The sequence below is a fragment of the Talaromyces stipitatus genome, genomic scaffold (genome assembly GCF_000003125.1).
Source record: "Talaromyces stipitatus ATCC 10500 scf_1105507295523 genomic scaffold, whole genome shotgun sequence".
NCBI lineage: Eukaryota > Fungi > Ascomycota > Eurotiomycetes > Eurotiales > Trichocomaceae > Talaromyces > Talaromyces stipitatus.
In genome coordinates, this window is record NW_002990113.1 from 1,337,813 (window position 1) to 1,353,242 (window position 15,430).

A 15,430-nucleotide genomic window follows, 5' to 3' on the forward strand; every position below is an offset into this window, starting at 1 on the left:
ATGGCAGATTCGAGTCTGAGCGAAACCGTTGCGCGTCTCTTTTCTGACAAGCAGAGGGAGCGCACCGAGGCTTTGACTGATCTGCGACGAATTTTGAACAGGAAGAGACAAGATCTTAGTGAGACCTTGAACGACAAGGCGTATCATAGGATCTTTGAAGCTGTCTTTCGGTGCGTGGCTATTGAGAAGTCGGTCTATAGCCGCTCAAGCAAATCGAGCAACAGAAGCGCAACAACACCACGTCTTCCATTGTGTGCTTCCGCATTTCGAGCGACTTTGGAAGTATCTGTCGCTGTCTTACGAACAAAGACTGTACATGCGATAATCGATCATATTGTCCAAACTTTGACCCAACCAGGAGACGGACTCTGGGATCTTCTTGCGATCGACTACATCAAAGGCCTCAGGCTCCTGTTGGAATACCCTGCACATGTGGAGCACCTCACCGAAAGTGACTGGGTTGATGCAATCACATTTTGCCTTTCATGCCTAAAATCCAATGAGAATGAGGGAACACAGCTAAGCGTCCGATCCAGCCATGTGTCTTTAACCGATGCTGCCACCGATACTGAAGGTGGCCGACGGACGCCTAGTCGAGCGATATCTACTCGAAATGTTGTATCGTCCAGCTCGCAAGTAAACAGGAGTATATCCGATGAAGCTGTAGTATGCATTCAATTGCTTACGGCTACCCCTACTGCTCCTCTTCAAGATGTTGTCAGACAGCTCATGAGTGAACTCTTGATCTATCTCTCTTCTTCGACATCTGCAAATGGAAGTCAAGCTCTGAAAGCGATCAATAATCTCCTCGACAGAGTGATATGTGATCAATGCGCTCTAGTAAAAGAATTACTTCCAGACATCATACCAGTCATACGCCGTCTCTGGATGACAAAATTACCAGCTGTGAAGGATGAGGTTCTAGTCACTATGATGTTGTGTATGGACCTTTTGCGCAGTAACTCACGAGCATTGTTCGCTCAGGACTCACTTCAGCCACTAGAAGACCTTGTCGAGACTCTAGAACTTGAATATACCAAACGTCCGGAGAAAGATTATCTTCAAATTGACGATCTGGTATTTTATCAGAATGATGCTAACCTCAAACAAGTGTATCTGTTTGGACCCCGTCTCGGTAACCCTAGGTCTGAACAAAATTGGACCTTGATATGGACGATTTCATCACTGATCGGTATCCTGGATAAGACATTGAATCACATGTCTAATTCCGCAGAGGATGAACTTGCACCAAACAAGAGACCTCGTTTGTCATCACGTACGGATGATGTCTTACGCGATTGCCTCGCTTCGACCGGACCTAGGAAAGGCTACTGTTTACAATTACTATCATTTCTTGGAAGACGAATGTCTGTTGAAGATAAAGTTTCCCTCTTAAGCCGCTTGGCTGTCAGCATTGTGGATGACAACCCGTTCACATCGAACTGGACATTATTAGTTATATCCAAGTAAGTGGCATTGGAATTGCATGATACAAGAGTATGACTTAACTGACAATTCTTGCAGTATCGCCATCTCTGACTCGGCAAAGTCTCCGCTACTCAAAACATATTGGAGACAAATATGGGACCTGACATTTCGAGCATGCGCGTTTCAGGTGAACACCCGAGCGGCCTGTGCTCTAATGGAGACTATTCTACGCTTAGAGCTTGTCGATTCCGCAGACTTGATAGACAATGTACGGTCAATGCTGTCGGGCATGGACCTCAACGGACCATCTGCTTTGTGTGACACTTCTTTGAGGTTTTTAACCACAATGTTTGAAAAAAGGGTGCATACAGCAGCTGGCCTTAGCATGGACTCTGTAAAAGGCGTCTGCAACTGGCTACGCAGTGCGTGGACATTCGGTAATTATTTTCTGCCTCTCAGTACTTTTCAGCGAAGCTCACACACTAACTTAGGACTAGGGGCTGGAGTGGATAAACTCCAAATGGCACAGGTCGCCTTATTTGCTCTTCCAGCTAACTTTCTGGGCCTTTTACTATCCATTACTAACAGACCAGCATCTCTTAGCCATGCAGATTATCAGGGCACAATAGCCACTATCTCGAGCGCTTGGTTTCGTCACCGTGAGCAAAGTGCCCTTAAGGAATACCTCTTCTTATTTGATGACCAGGCCATCTCGCATGACCTCTGGTGTGTTGATGAAACATTCTTGTTACTGGTGAATTCGGTGAGAAGTGACCCAAATGACCATGTTGTTATAGAGTTGCTCCAGACAAAGGTGGATACTTTCTCACAAGCGTGGAAAATAATGTCTGAAGAGAAATCACAACACATCACAGCAGATTTATTCAAGATTATGGTTTCTGCATGTATTGTTGTCGCCTTGTTTATCGAGTGCCTTCCTCAACCAGATACCAATCGCGTCGCAGACCTACGAAGATCTAGTCTCAGCTTGTGGACGGACATTTGTGACTATATAACTTTGAGGGAAGATCTCTTGCAAGCATGCTTAAGCCTTCTATCGCCCATTGTTGCATCCGCTCCGTATATACCAAATCGCGCAATTCCTATTTCTAGGGCATTGTTTGATCTGACATTCCCCCTTGTTGCCAATCTGAAAACCAGTCAGTCGACCCAAAATGACATGGATGACCCTGACACAATGGACTTTGATGGTATCGCCTCGCCTCTGTCGGACGAACTCGCACGGGATGTAATTTTATACAACAATCGACACAACGTCAAAGCATTTCCAGAACCGAACACCTTTCAACGATGTATATCAACACGACTATCTATCTTTCTCTCCAGTAATGAACAATCTGGCACTGGCCCGTCGAGTGGAGCATCACTTGTAGGTTCCTTGAAAGCCTTAGATGATGTGGATGTTTTGTCGACTCGAAATTTTCTTCCACGTCTTTTCAGAGATTGCGACCGGTTTTCTCGCACCGATATTCTGGAGCTAGTGGAACATTTCGGAGAAATCTGTTTGCAGCGGTATCAACTAGAAAGATGCGAAAGTGCGCAGTGCTTCTCTATTTCCATGATGGAGTGTTTCGTTGACTCATGGACTAGAAATGAAAATGATGATCTCTGCGATTCTGCTGCGGACTTGTACGGTTGGTTCATACAAGTACTTTTAAATAAGAAAAAAGGGTCATCTGGTGTTTTGATCTCTCTGTCTCGACTTCTGGAGAAAATTATTAGCTTGAACCCTTCTTTTAGCGTGGACGGTACTGGAGCATCACCGCGGACGAGCTTATTCACCATTCTTCGTGATGGTGATACGGTGGTGAAATTCGCAATTGCAAGCTGTATATCGAATATTTTCGGTCGCTTTCTACTCAAAGACCACGAAAGGATCTTTGATGATGTTGTTGAGAGTCTGCCCACGGATCCAGACTGGAATGAAGGCATCGCCTTGCGACTATACATTCTCGGGCAATTAGCTTCTCGATGGCCAACACTTCTCCGTCGGAGTATTTACCACATTTTTGAGACTCCCGCTCAGGTGCCTGAGTCGACTCGATATGCTGAAAAATGCCTAACAGAAGTATCTCGCTCGTTGCGACTACAAGAACCAAAGGACATTTTTCGGCTCTTCATGCCTCAGATTCTTTACACTTGGACTGAGACACAGTCCATTGTATCGATGCCATTTAGCATCTTTCGTTATTCAAGTTTAAAGGAGATGCTACAGGATGCACAAGACGAACTGGTTGGGCAAATCATGATGAGAGCTAATGACCAGGATGCCAAGGAGCTCGCCACCCATCTTGAAAAGCCATTCAGCGTGTTGCTGCAGGGATCTTTCTACAAGGCAGAAGCGTATACCGTGGCTCGCGATATAAGTCTACCGCCATCTCAGGATAGTCAGCCCAAGGGTGTGGAAAGTCGAGTGAAGAAAACCCTGGGGACAGATCAGTTTGCACAATCAATTGAGACCAAGTTTCCTGAAGTTGTCAGCGCTCTTTTCAGATCCCTTTCCCAGGAAGACCAGATCGAGCGTGCATTTGCAAAATGGCCTAGCTTTGATTATGCTTCAGAGATTCTCAAGCGCATTACAGAGAAGAGCGCATCTACAACCGTTCTCCCAGGTAATCAACAGCCATCATTCAGAGCTCGCTATCTGCTTGACGAGCTTGAATATCTTTGCAAACGAGCTGGTTATGATTTGGAGACTATGTGGACACCAGCATTGGTGTCGTTCGTGTGTCGAACACTCCTTGACTCTATGCATCCTGCGCTTGGGTCTCTCCATGCCTGTTCGGTACTGAGAAAGATTCGAATTCTGGTCTGCATTTCGGGGTCAATTATAACCCAAGACTATCCCTTAGAGCAGCTTTTGTATGCTCTACGGCCATATCTGACGGACTTTTACTGCTCTGAGGACGCCCTGGGTCTATTTTGGTATCTTCTTGAAGAGGGCAAGCCATATCTCACTCATCAGCCGGGCTTTCTCGCAGGGATCGCAGTGTCAACCCTCGTATCAATAAGAAACTTTCTTCAATCGACTCCTGAAAGCACTACCCAGGAAAGTCAGTTCAATGCGGTTATCTCAAAATCCCAAGAGTTTCGGCAGTGGTTCGGTAAATTCTTGGAGGAGTACCGCGCATCAAATCTTGATCAATGCGCGGAAGACTCATTCCGGCGGATGGTTACATCGTCGAAACAGATAAGCAACACAGGAAACTCTGCAAAAGGAACATATGAGAGCGAGCTCTTGCTCGAGCTACTTCAGGACAGAACTTCTCGCAAAAGTCTCCTGAGTAGATCAGTATCTGATCTTGTTCTTTCGCTGCTTTGCGTTGACTTCAGAATATCCTCTGACATATTCAACGACATTCTTGGAGAAGATGATGATTCGTCCAAACATAATGTTGCTGTCTGGCAGAGTATACAGAGTGGTGTTACTGATAAAGGTTACCGGCTCTGGGCAGCTCGAGTACTAGGGCGCGCATTCGCAGCAACTGGACAAGTCAATGAAGAATTGCTTCGAGAGCAAAATATGGAGATGATTCCGTCGCAGTCACAGGCCCTAAGACATACAGAGCCTTTACTTGTGTCGAAAGCTGCAGTACTGCAGGTGCTTTGTGAAGCTCTCTTGAATAGCGACCGGGCCAATGTAGGAATCGTGGAACGAACTCTTCAACTCGTCATGAGCAAAGTCTCCAGGATCCCCGGTCTTGAACAATGTGAAAGCATAGTTCCACCACCTCTGATGAAGGCGCTTATTTGGGAGCCATATATTTGTCCAGAGATTCAGGCTCGTATCCCCGAAAGCAAGAATGACAACCTTTGGCCAGCATTGGACCCCGAGTCACCAATTTCTTCAACCCAATGGGCTAGAGATCTGACTTTAGCATTGGTGACTTCAGCTGAAGATGATGCTGTTATTGGGCCTCTAAGAGACGTCATCTATGTTATTCCGGACTTGTCAGTGCGGTTGTTGCAGTTTGTTCTCCATGATGTGTTGATCTTGGAACTCGAAAAAAATCAAGTCTGTCGGGAAACGGTCTCGAAAATATTCAATGACGTTCTTCACTCAACCACTGAAGCAACTATTTCCCATTCTCAAATTGTTTTGAACGCAGTCTTGTATCTTCGTCAGCAGCAGAGACCACAGGAGTCGACGATCGTCGAGCGCGATGAGTGGTTGGATATCGATTACGGCTCAGCAGCTTCCGCAGCAGTCACATGTAGAATGTACAGGACCGCTCTTTTGTTCATCGAGATTCAAACATCTAAATCTATCAGCACTACTCGGCGGTCCTCTGTCAAATATGTGCCGCCCACAGATCTCCTTCACGATATCTATAGAAGAATCGGAGATCCTGATCTCTTTTACGGAATACAGCAAGACGCTACATTGAATTCAGTCTTAGAGAAGCTCGACTACGAGTCTGCGGGGTTCAAGAACTTGATCTTCCAGAGTGCTCGATATGACAGCGACTTACGTCTTGATGGCAAAGGAAATACTCATGGCTTATTCAAAGCTCTGAATGCGACGAATCTTCATGGTGTTGCTAACGCCATGCTTGCTACCCCTAACAATACGGAAGGGACAACTATAGATTCAGATCATTTGTTGTCCACGGCTATTAGCCTACGGCAGTGGGACATTCCTGCTCTACCTTCACAAGGGTCAGCAATGCCGGTCTTATTCAAGGCCTTTCAAAATATGAACACTGTCGATACGATAAAAGATGTTCTAAGATTCAATGATACTTGCTTTTTAAACATTCTTGATCAAACTCAAGACAAAAATCGATCCGTGACAACGCTGCGAGATTCAATGCGAGTGCTCGGCCTTCTGACAGAAGTAGATGATGTTCTGCGCTCGACGACCCCGGAACAGGTGGAAAATTTGTGGAATAGAATAACGTCAAGGACATCCTGGTTCCAAGTTGAGAAGTATGTTGAAACTCCTGAATCTGTTGAGGTGCGACAAATCCTAACTTCAGTATAGTTTTCAAGATATTGCTCACATATTATTTTGCCGAGGAACTCTCTTTTCTTCTATCAACAGGAAGCCCTATCTGAAATCGGCACTGAAATTGACTTCACGAACGTCACAGCTTCTAGAAGTCAAAGCTCTTCGAGAATCTTTCAAGATCAGCAAAGAGCTAGAGGGCTCCCAAGAAGCGTTGACATCAGCTATCTCGCTATCGAAGTTGGTGCAACCATGCACAGCACTTGGACTAAGTATAGAAAACGCAGCCAAGTATGACATGGCAAATGTCCTTTGGGATCAAGGGGAAATGACTACCTCCATTCGTATGCTACAGCAGCTGAACGAACAGTGTGACCTTCAGAAACAAGCACTTGTAGTTAGCCGAGCAGAAGTTCTCGCTAGTTTGGTATGTTTTCTTTCCTTTTTCTACACTTACTTTCATATTCTCCCTATATTGATACCTGTTCTAGGGACACCACGTCGCAGAAGCGCGCTTGGAAAAACCCGATGCGATCATTGAAGAATATCTAGTTCCTGCAGTAAAGGAACTTCGAGGCAATGCTGAGGGTGAAGAAGCTGGCAGCGTATTTCATCGATTTGCATCGTTTTGTGACCAGCAACTGTTAAACCAGGACAGTCTCGAAGATTTTCAGAGAATCGAGCAGCTCCGTGATCGTAAAGAGCAAGAAGTCCTTGCGCTCAAACAAATGATGTCGGCCGCTGATGGTAAGGAGAAAAATCAGCTCAAGGTGCATTATACAAAAGCAAAAGGATGGTTCGATCTGGACGACCGCGAGTATCAGAGACTCAGTAACAGCCGTGAAGCCTTTTTACAACAATGTCTGGAGAATTACCTGCTCTCCCTCAAGGCATGCGACAGCTACAAGAATGACGCATTAAGATTTTGTGCTCTTTGGCTTGACAAATCGGGCGATCCGAACGCAAATGAGTCAGTCGCCAAATATCTCAGCGAAGTGCCAAGTCGGAAGTTTGCTCCATTGATCAATCAATTGTCTTCCCGTCTCTTGGATGAATCGGACTCATTTCAAACACTTTTGTCTGCACTGGTATTCCGTATATGTGTTGACCACCCATTTCACGGCATGTATCAAATATTCGCCCACAGCAAGACACGGGGTAACCGAGACCAGGCAGCACTTTCTCGTTTTCGAGCCGCAACCAATGTTGTCGATAAGTTGTTGAACGACAAGCATGCCTGTCCAACGTGGATGTCATTACACAACAACAATATTTGCTACGTGAGATTCGCCACGGAGAAATTAGATGACAAGATCAAGAGCGGGGCAAAGGTGCCTCTCAAAAAGTCTCCCATGGGTTTGAAGTTGGAGCAGGATGTGAACAATCAGAAGCTCCCACCGCCTAGTATGTGGATTGAGCTCCGGGTCGATTGCAACTATAGTAATGTACCGAAAGTTGTCAAGTTCCATCCTGAATTTGCCGTGGCTTCGGGTATAAGTGCGCCGAAGATAGTGACTGTTGTTGCCAGTGACGGATTGCGCTACAAGCAGTTGGTGAGTTAAGAATATTTCTCGAAAGTATGATAAGTTTCTAATTCGGTGTTTTAGGTGAAAGGAGGCAATGACGACCTGCGTCAAGACGCTATCATGGAACAAGTTTTTGAACAAGTCAGCAACGTGCTACGAGACCACCGATCAACCAGACAACGCAATCTACATATTCGGACATACAAGGTGCTGCCACTTACTGCAAATGCCGGTATCATTGAGTTCGTTCAAAACACTATACCACTTCATGATTACTTGATGCCAGCACATCAAAAGTACTTTCCTAAAGACATGAAACCCAGTGCATGCCGCAAACATATTAGTGATGTCCAGACACGAACTCTTGAGCAGCGAGTCAGAACATATCGCCAGGTGATAGAACATTTTCATCCCGTGATGAGATTCTTCTTCATGGAGAAATTCAACAATCCGGACGACTGGTTCAGCAAACGATTAGCTTACACTCGTAGTACAGCCGCAATCTCCATACTAGGCCACGTTCTTGGCCTAGGTGATCGGCACGGACACAACATTCTCCTAGACGAAAAGACAGGCGAAGTCGTCCACATCGACCTAGGAGTCGCGTTTGAACAAGGCCGAGTGCTACCAGTGCCTGAAGTCGTTCCTTTCCGATTGACACGCGATCTTGTCGATGGAATGGGCATCACCAAAACCGAGGGCGTATTCCGTCGATGCTGTGAATTCACACTGGAAGCCCTCCGGCGCGAATCTTATAGCATAATGACAATTCTCGACGTCTTACGTTATGATCCATTGTACATGTGGACTGTCTCCCCTCTACGAATGAGACGAATGCAAGACGCACAGGATGCTGGGGGTGAAGAGCCTCCCTCATCAGTCCTTACCAAGGGCGTTGAAAGAACCAAGTCAAAAAATAAAGATCCAAAGGAACCCAGTGAAGCAGATAGAGCGTTGACAGTCGTCGCAAAGAAATTGAGTAAAACGCTTAGCGTTACTGCGACGGTGAATGAGCTCATTCAACAGGCTACAGATGAGAGAAATCTCGCTGTTTTATATTGTGGTACGTACTCATTGAACTTTCTCATTGCACTAAAGAGATTCTCTGTAGCTAATTCGTGCTCTATAGGATGGGCTGCCTACGCATGATATTGGGATGGAGTAGCGTTCACGTCGCTGCAGATGGACCTTCGGTTGCATTATCATTTAGGGTTTGTTTGCATGATTTTGATATATTAAAATGAGCATATAAAATTCCCAATTTTATGATTTTAATGAGTATAAAAAACCCACTTTCTGGGGCTCGCGAGTGCTTCAGATTATAATTTGAAAGATTTACGGCTTACCAATCTGATTTTCGAGTCCTCGAGGATAGCATATGATTGGAACTGATCTCATAGAAGCTAATCTCGTAAGTCATGCAAGTAAATTGCTATCTTTTTGATCTTTTCTTGTAAATCGTTCTGCACCTATGCACAAACCATAGAAATAAGCGTCTGTCGTCCACCCGAAAGCCACAAAACCAACATCCCCTCAATCATCAGTCATAAAGTCGTAAGTCATTAATCGTTATTTGTCAACCATAACCATCTACATCTCACCCATCCAATCCTCAATCTCATCTAGTAATCTGGATTTTCCCGGTGGGTAATTGCTCAACAGTTCCAAAATGTCCCATCAATTGCCCCTCAACCCCGTTCAGGTTCAACGTCGTATCCCCAATCGCACCTTCGAAATTTCTGAGTTTAAGCTTCTGCAATTCCATCATGTGATCGTCAACCGCATTGCTAGCTACCAGTTTGACGATCTCCACAGCACGGGTTTGTCCGATACGGAACAAGAGGCAAAAGGCCAGTTGTTGGACCGCGTAGTTCCACCAGGGTTCCACAAGGATACATTTGTTGGCGGCTGTGATATCAAGACCCGTGCCGCCGGCTTTGAGAGCGGCAATCATTATTTTTGATATCGGGATTTTTTTTGGAAATCGGCTAGGATTTGGGTACGGCTGGAGAAGTCCAAGTCCCCTGTTAACTGTAGATAGCAGATATGTCACTTTTGTGGATTTGTAGAGTGAAATAAGAAAAGTTCTGGATGTATCCCATTGCATATGCCAAGTCCTCTCTCTTGCACATGTTTGCAAATATGGCTGTCATCGTCCGGAATTGAGCGAAGATCATAAATTTGGTATCAGGGCCCTCCTCAAACCATTCTTGGATCACGTCTCGTGTCTTCAAGACCTTTGAGCTGGACATATTCTCCCCAGCAGCAGTCACCCAATCCTCGCTATTGAAAGTGTTGGAATTGTAATCGTGAAACTGCTCCAGTCAGTAAATACAAGAGGGAACAACGGGCCGGAGAAGGCAATATGGGAAGCCATACATAATCTTGCTCGATCCAGCGTAGTGACAAAGGATCGGCCTTAGAAAGTTGTTCTGGACATGGCTTGTATTTGTGATTTCCTGCTGCTTGTTAGTCGAATCGTTGGAGTCGATCAGCACTGATTGCGGACCTGCCAGTGATCAATCAAGCTTCTAGGAGCCATAATCAATGTCATATTTGCATCATCTTCCAATTTCTCATGTATGCCGTCGACGATATTGGCTAAAGAGTGTTAGTGACTCCCGGTATTGATTGCAATTTGAGGGTTTAGAACTTACCCAACATCCGAATCGTTTTGCCTAGACCCATGACATCGCAGAGCATACATCCAGTTGGTGGCTCATTTGATTTCTCCACAAGTCAGCAAGTAACCCGGAACTGCAGTAAAATCTCGGCTATAACGAACAGATGGCCTGTCAGGGCCCATGTAAATATATCCAGAAGTGAGTTTGATTTCGGGATGGAGGGTACCCCCAATATATTGATTTATTTTAGTATTAATGAATCCGGGGTTGGTCGGACCCGTATCAAAGTCATTCAAGATGATATTATATTAGTGGGAATATGGCGTGGCTACCCTTTCGTTATAGCCAAGTTCCACTTTATATAGGAAGGAATATACCATGAACGCTGCTCCTAGAACCTGTTTCAAAATTAGTATTCTGAAACTCACAACAAGTGCCGCAATTAAGACCTACGTGATGATGATAAAGACTGGCATATTTCCATCCTCCCTGCTTATTAGGCCTAGGTTTCTACGTAAATTTCTTCGTGGCATCAATGATAGACTGTTTATCGGGAAATACTTCACTCCGAACCTCTTTGGGCAGACTCGCAATCAACTCTATTAGAGCATTCTGCTTGTTTCCTTGAGTTGATACCGGGATTGAAGGCTCTCTTACAGCTGGGCGTCCGCCACAATATCATAACCTCCCAAGAGTTGAAAACTCAACATCATTGGCACATGAGCGCTCATGACCTTTAACCTTGCCCTTTCTATCTTTATTATTTTCTTTAAGTCGTAGTGTGGTCCCCGGAAGTCCCGTCTTGGGCATTCTTCCCATGCCGCTATCATCCAACCCGACCTTGACGCTTTCAAGGATTTCGGCATTGGTGATGTGAGAAGTCCGCCGAACACGCTTTGGCAATGGCTCTTAGGGGACAAACAGCTCTTCATCATCTGCGTCTGGGGTTTCCTCGATAACCGTATCCTCTTGTGGCTGAGGAACTGGTTCGGAGTGCTCTCGAGGTCGACTTCCAGTCTCGTTAGATGTAGGTGGAATATCATCGTGTGGATGTCCCAGACCAGGGGTGGGATCCAGGGCTGGCCTTTCCTCCATGGTGGCATCGTTGGTTGGCTCCATGTTGAAATTTATCTGTAGCGTGGTATGGAGTATGAATTTCGGAACTAGGTAGATGTCTGATGAGACGAGAAGAAGAGAAAGAAGATATAGAAGGTGTAAGGAGTCAGGGTGAGGTTAATGAGCTATGAAAGAGTGAGATTAATGTGAGGGCTAGAAGAGGTGAGAAATAAGGGGGAAATAGTAGACCCATTCAATAAAAACCAGGATAATGGGGAATACAGAGTCAGATGGGTTCAGAAGAAGGAGTAAGTGAAGAGAAAATGAGGTAGCGAGGTGCTGAGAGGAGTGAGATATAAGAATAAATAGTAAAACCAACCAATGAAAACCGGATAAATAAGGAGTAAAGATGGGGCGGGTTGAGAAGAAGGGCAACCTGAGGAGAATGTAAGATATGAACGAGAAGACTTACCTTGAGAAAGAGTGGTTGGGGGAAGAAAATAGAAGAGAAGATGTGAGTAAAGTAAGATGAAGAAGGGAGAAGGAAGAGGGAACAGAGAGAGTCGTACAATAGTATGATTGAAAAGTAATACCACGAGTTTGAAGTGCCAACCAAGCAATAATAAGAAAGGAAGTCCAAGAATAGGATGTGGTCGTAGAGGATAAATAGGGAGGAAGAGGACTGGAGGGAGTTGTATAATAATATGATTTGGAAGATAAAGAGACGAGGCTGAAGTGCTCGCCATGGGATAATAAGAGGGGACGTGTAAGATAGGATATGGTTGTAGAGGACAAGGGGGAAGGAAGAAGAGGACCGGAGAAGCTAGAAGAAACGAGCTGGGATTCTTTGAGAGAGTAATAATGAGAAGGGAAGTGCAAGATGGGATGTGGTCGTAGGGAACAAGAGATGAGGTAGAAGAGGACCAGAGGAACTAGGAGAAATGAGCTTGGACCCTTTCAGAGAACTCTGATGATCACAGAGCAACCAAAGATTCCTTCGGAGACAAGCAATATGAAATCTTGATTTCCTCCTGAAGTACTTTTAAAGCTGTAATGAAGATGTTTAGGTGGACTTGCAGCGGTTTATGAAGTCTGGTGAACGAACTTATCATGAACGAAAACCCGAGGTGGCTCCCTATGAGGCTAGCTATGCTATCAAAGGGGACATCGGGGGCGCCTCTTGACTTAGTAAACCTTGGAAGTTGTGTAGTTACATCTAGATAGGGCTTGCAAGGGTTCACCTGTGGGATGAGTACATAGAAACCTTGGAATACAGTAAAAATAGATATTGTATATAGATATCCTCAAACGAGCATATGCAGGTATGTGATTGTCTACCTAGGTATGAGAATCGGAAATCCTGGAGAGCTAATACCTGGAAACTCTACCAAACAAGTGGTATATTTCTATCATTCTATTAATCCATGCCTCTAAAAGCTCCCCACCGGGTCAAAAATACAGAAAGGGAAAAAGAATTGCCGCCAAAAACTAAAGTAAATTAGGTGAACAATATCAGAAGTTTGTCAATGTATTCGAGGATATTCAATCCTGACTCTTCAGTGTCATGACAAGATCATGCATTCTGCCATTCCTGATTGCTAGGTAAATCTCACTAACCAGCGAGCCTAGATGCTTTTTAGGTCCACGGTATTCATCGCCATTAGTCGAGCTAGGATCGCGTAGAGTAGGGTGATCAGCAAGACCACGATGGAAAGGAACATTAAGATCCTTTCGGACAAAGTTGTATAGCTTCGCTGATGCTGGACTTATATATGATGCAGTCGTCTGGTTCTTGAAAAAATCGTCACGAGTGGAGTTGTAAATCGTTCCTAAAGCCATCGCTGCTGCTTCCTGGTATTTCTCAATTTGATCGAGGATATCTGTAACGTTGCGCAGTCCTGACCGATCTGAAATACAGGCAGATGTTAAGTCTGCCAAAGACTCCTTCAATGTAGCTTTACTGCGATGTTTGAGATCAAGATGAGAAAGGCTTAACCACTTTTCCAAGAGGAATTTCCAAGTCCGCTTCGCAAAGTGGTTGAAATTCTCTTCGGTTGTGCCTGAGCCGAAATGTTCACGTAATAGTTCATTAATCACGGGCTGTGCAGTCTTGATGAACTCGAGATGAAGACATCGCAAGTCAAGTGCCTGGCATAAAATGTAGATATATGTTGCCGTCATCATAGATACAAGCTCCACAGCCTCTAAGGTGTACCGTGCTGATATCAAAGCCAGTGAGTTAACGGCCTGATTATGCATCTCCGCGGACTGCACGTGAGAGCTGACCGAGTGAGCAAGGTAGGCGAGCTCGGACATGTATGCAGCCATATTGATATCAAGTCCTTTGCATGTGTAAGACAAGCTAGGGTCATCAGCGCATAGATTCGGGGGCAGTCCCCTATTCATCTGGCTATTGACCAGTTCGGTGCATTGAGCAAATAACAATTTGCCCATCATTTGCATGGAAGATTTAGTCTTTTCCATAGCAGATGTGATGCAAACAGCTTGAAAGTTTCCGCCGTGGTGTACCAATCCGTTCTTTGTATCAATCAGGGGGTTGTCAGTTGTTGAATTAACTTCCGCTTGGACTTGACGATGTGCCAGGATCAGATCTTCAAGTTGAGGTCCAATCCATTGAGGAGCTGTGCGAAGGGAATAACGATCTTGAGCCAGACCAATCATCTCGGGGTTTCTACCTGGCGCAAGGCTGGAGCCTGCGATATAGGCACTTATATTCGCTGCAGCCTCGATCTGGCCTGTATGTGGGCGAGTCTCCGAAATGAATGGATGATAATTGTGGGCAGTACCCAGAAGAGCTTCTGTGCCTGTAGCAGTAAGCAGTTGGGTCAAGACAGCCAGTTGCTGTGCTTCATAGATGGCGAGGCAGCCCGCTGCACAACTAGTAGCTGTTCCATTGGCCATACCAAGGCCTTCTTTAGCCTGTAAAGAGATCGGTTTGAGGCCTACTGCTTCAAGAGCCCTGTATGCCGGCAGCAAAGTCGGATTCTGCTTATCACCGACGTGTATGAAGATGTCGGGACTACCTTCAAGCATCCCCACAATGTAAGAAAGAGGCATGAGGTCACCAGATGCCGAGATACTTCCCCGAAGAGGCACAACTGGTGACATGTCGTGGTTCAGGAGAATCAAGACATTCTTTACCAGAGCTAACCGAACGCCAGAGTGACCTCGAATAAGCGAATTGCAACGAATAAGCATCATAGCTTTCACAATGGGGACAGGTAGCGCATGTCCTCGAAGTCCGTTGGCCTGTGTTGCTGTATCACCGAGTAAGCCTTTGTCAGATGGAAGCAAAACACCAATATTTTGGTGTTGCTGCAAAGCAAGCTGCAAACTCTTCACGCTGTCGGTACGTGTATCTGCGCTGCCTCCGAAGCCTGTGGTGACTCCGTAGACTACATGACCTTTTGCCAGTTCCCTTTCCAGAAATTTGACACTTTCGTTTACGCGGTCAAGAACAGCGGCATCTTCGGTGAGCACTGCCTTTTTGCCGTGCCTGTTGTTTGCAACTTGATTAGACGTTGGAATGACATAAAAAACATGTAAACATACAAAGCTACCGCTACAACTCCAGCGATCGTCAAATTATGTCCATCTATGACAACCGGATCGTCTGACTTAAGGATATTCTGGAGGTCTGCCCATTCGGAATGGGTCAGTTCAAAATGAGGAAAACTCATGTCGTGAGTCTTGATATGTAAAGAGGAGAATCAAAAGAAAGGAGGAAGTAAGGTTGACGGAAGGAACAGAGTTTGTCCTTCCTACAGTGCAACACGTGCCGCCGAGCTGTGCCTGTCGAAGCCCTA

At 45.4% G+C, this 15,430-nt stretch overlaps 4 protein-coding genes across 4 annotated transcripts, besides 1 other annotated feature; 1 reads left to right on the top strand and 3 right to left on the bottom strand.

Moving 5' to 3' along the window:
• Nucleotides 1-9,072, top strand: TSTA_064140 (phosphotidylinositol kinase Tel1, putative; the record flags this gene model as incomplete). Its single annotated transcript, XM_002340291.1, has 6 exons — nt 1-1,466; nt 1,525-1,865; nt 1,926-6,378; nt 6,434-6,824; nt 6,889-7,950; nt 8,005-9,072. The coding sequence occupies 6 exons, from the start codon at nt 1-3 to the stop codon at nt 9,070-9,072; spliced, it is 8,781 nt and encodes a 2,926-aa protein (XP_002340332.1).
• A 469-nt stretch (nt 9,073-9,541) lies between these two features.
• Nucleotides 9,542-10,175, bottom strand: TSTA_064150 (chromodomain-helicase-DNA-binding protein, putative; the record flags this gene model as incomplete). The annotated part of the gene is made up of 2 exons (XM_002340292.1): nt 9,542-9,954; nt 9,977-10,175. 2 exons carry the CDS (start codon nt 10,173-10,175, stop codon nt 9,542-9,544), a joined length of 612 nt encoding a protein of 203 aa, XP_002340333.1.
• Nucleotides 10,176-11,225: 1,050 nt separating this feature from the next.
• On the bottom strand, nt 11,226-11,666 carry TSTA_064160 (uncharacterized protein; the record flags this gene model as incomplete). Its single annotated transcript, XM_002340293.1, has 2 exons — nt 11,226-11,394; nt 11,470-11,666. 2 exons carry the CDS (start codon nt 11,664-11,666, stop codon nt 11,226-11,228), a joined length of 366 nt encoding a protein of 121 aa, XP_002340334.1.
• A 428-nt stretch (nt 11,667-12,094) lies between these two features.
• Nucleotides 12,095-12,153: a sequence feature (GA-rich).
• Nucleotides 12,154-13,145: 992 nt separating this feature from the next.
• TSTA_064170 (phenylalanine ammonia-lyase, putative) lies at nt 13,146-15,304 on the bottom strand (the record flags this gene model as incomplete). The annotated part of the gene is made up of 2 exons (XM_002340294.1): nt 13,146-15,120; nt 15,177-15,304. The coding sequence occupies 2 exons, from the start codon at nt 15,302-15,304 to the stop codon at nt 13,146-13,148; spliced, it is 2,103 nt and encodes a 700-aa protein (XP_002340335.1).
• Nucleotides 15,305-15,430: the final 126 nt, after the last annotated feature.